We start from the raw sequence: 1745 nt of genomic DNA on the forward strand, positions 1-1745 counted from the left end.
GCAGACACTTTACTTTATTCGGGGTGACTTATTGGGCTTAACAGAGCTTAAATCGCACATTCTTACCACAACAAACATGTTTAAATAGAAGGATAAACTAATCCTGAACTAATTAATAAAATCCTGAATTAAGTCCTCTGGGGTAGAGTAGATGACAGTTTGACCCATTCACCTCTGTGATAAATGACAGTTAACCTCTTCCATGCTTTGTTTAGAGAGTACAGAAGTAGAGGGGGAGATAGGCAAGTAACTCCCTGATGGTCAAAATGTCTGTATCTTAAAAACAGTTAGATCATCTAACTCCCTGATGGCCGATGATGGCTCCATTCTTACAGCTAGATCATCTAATCCCCTGATGGCCGATGATGGCTGAATCTTAACAGTAGATCATCTTCAAACTCCCTGATGGCCGATGATGGCTCCATCTTACAGCTAGATCATCTAATCCCCTGATGGCCGATGATGGCTGCATTTTACAGCCAGATCATCTAACTCCCTGATGGCCGATGATGGCTCCATCTACAGCTAGATCATCTAATCCCCTGATGGCCGATGATGGCTGCATTTTACAGCCAGATCATCTAACTCCCTGATGGCGATTGATTCTGCATCGCAAATAAACAGCTATTATCATCTCGTCTCTTTGACAACCTTTGTTCTTGGATTAAAAAACATCAAATAGTGCTATTTTAGTGGGAGGTTTATTAGATGAGTTATTGATATGTTTTAAGAATGTGATTGACTGCAGACTGCCTTTTATAAGATCTTAGTTGTTGGTTTCTTCTCTCCTCAGTTTTACAACTATGGATGCTTGTCTAGCAGGCTTGGCGATTAACTGATAGCAGACACTTTAGAAAAACTAGATGATTACTTCTTGGATTACTTTTAAATTCAGAAAGGATGTTTGCGAGAGAAAAAAATCATTATGACACCTTTCAGTTTTCTCAAAGACATTCAATTCAGCGTTGAAAAAATACCCAAGTTTTAAGTTTGTTCCACCTGAGCGAGTCTGACCACAAGTCAGAGACCACTATGACAACACACCAAATCCGTTTCGATGGATCTTTTTTGTCTTATTCTAATAATGCCTGTTAAGGGGGAAAGTAATCATAAAGTAACTGAAAGTAATCCAATTACATTACTGAGTTTGGGTAATCCCAAAATGACATTGTTGATTAACATTTGGGACAGGTAACTACTAACTGTAACTGATTACAAAAAAAGAAAGTAACCTATCAAACCCTGCTGTCTAGAATGGATGATAATGTGTACTGTATCATAATTCTTTAGCAAATCCTTGCTAATGAGCCACTTTACAACCCCCCCCCCCCCAAGTAGGTTAACCCTATTGGGGCGATGCATAGTGGGACTGCCTTTCACGCCAGTGACCAGGGTTCTATTCCCACATCCTCCGTTTGCTATAAAAGACAATGATGACTTGTTTGTTTTTTCTCTCTTCTCTCAGTTTTACCATCAACAACAGACATACGTTCTTCTCCAACTCCACCAGAAGCAGAATAGTCCACCATGTTCTCCAACGCACCAAGTATGAGGACGGGAAGTCTAAGATGGGTACGGAGCTACATTATCTATCTATCTATCTATCTATCTATCTATCTATCTATCTATCTATCTATCTATCTATCTATCTATCTCTCTCTCTATCTCTCTATCTATCTATCTATCTATCTATCTATCTATCTATCTATCTATCTATCTATCTATCTATCTATCTATCTATCTAT

General features: G+C 38.8%; 1 protein-coding gene across 1 annotated transcript in view; it reads left to right on the forward strand.

The window, feature by feature from the left end:
• LOC112068462 (uncharacterized) overlaps positions 1–1745 on the forward strand; it is a 164120-nt gene that overhangs the window by 76216 nt on the left and 86159 nt on the right. The window contains 1 exon segment of the mRNA XM_070438164.1: positions 1466–1572. Within this exon segment, the coding sequence (XP_070294265.1) occupies positions 1466–1572 (107 nt within the window).

Source organism: Salvelinus sp. IW2-2015, unplaced genomic scaffold, assembly GCF_002910315.2.
Source record: "Salvelinus sp. IW2-2015 unplaced genomic scaffold, ASM291031v2 Un_scaffold537, whole genome shotgun sequence".
NCBI lineage: Eukaryota > Metazoa > Chordata > Actinopteri > Salmoniformes > Salmonidae > Salvelinus > Salvelinus sp. IW2-2015.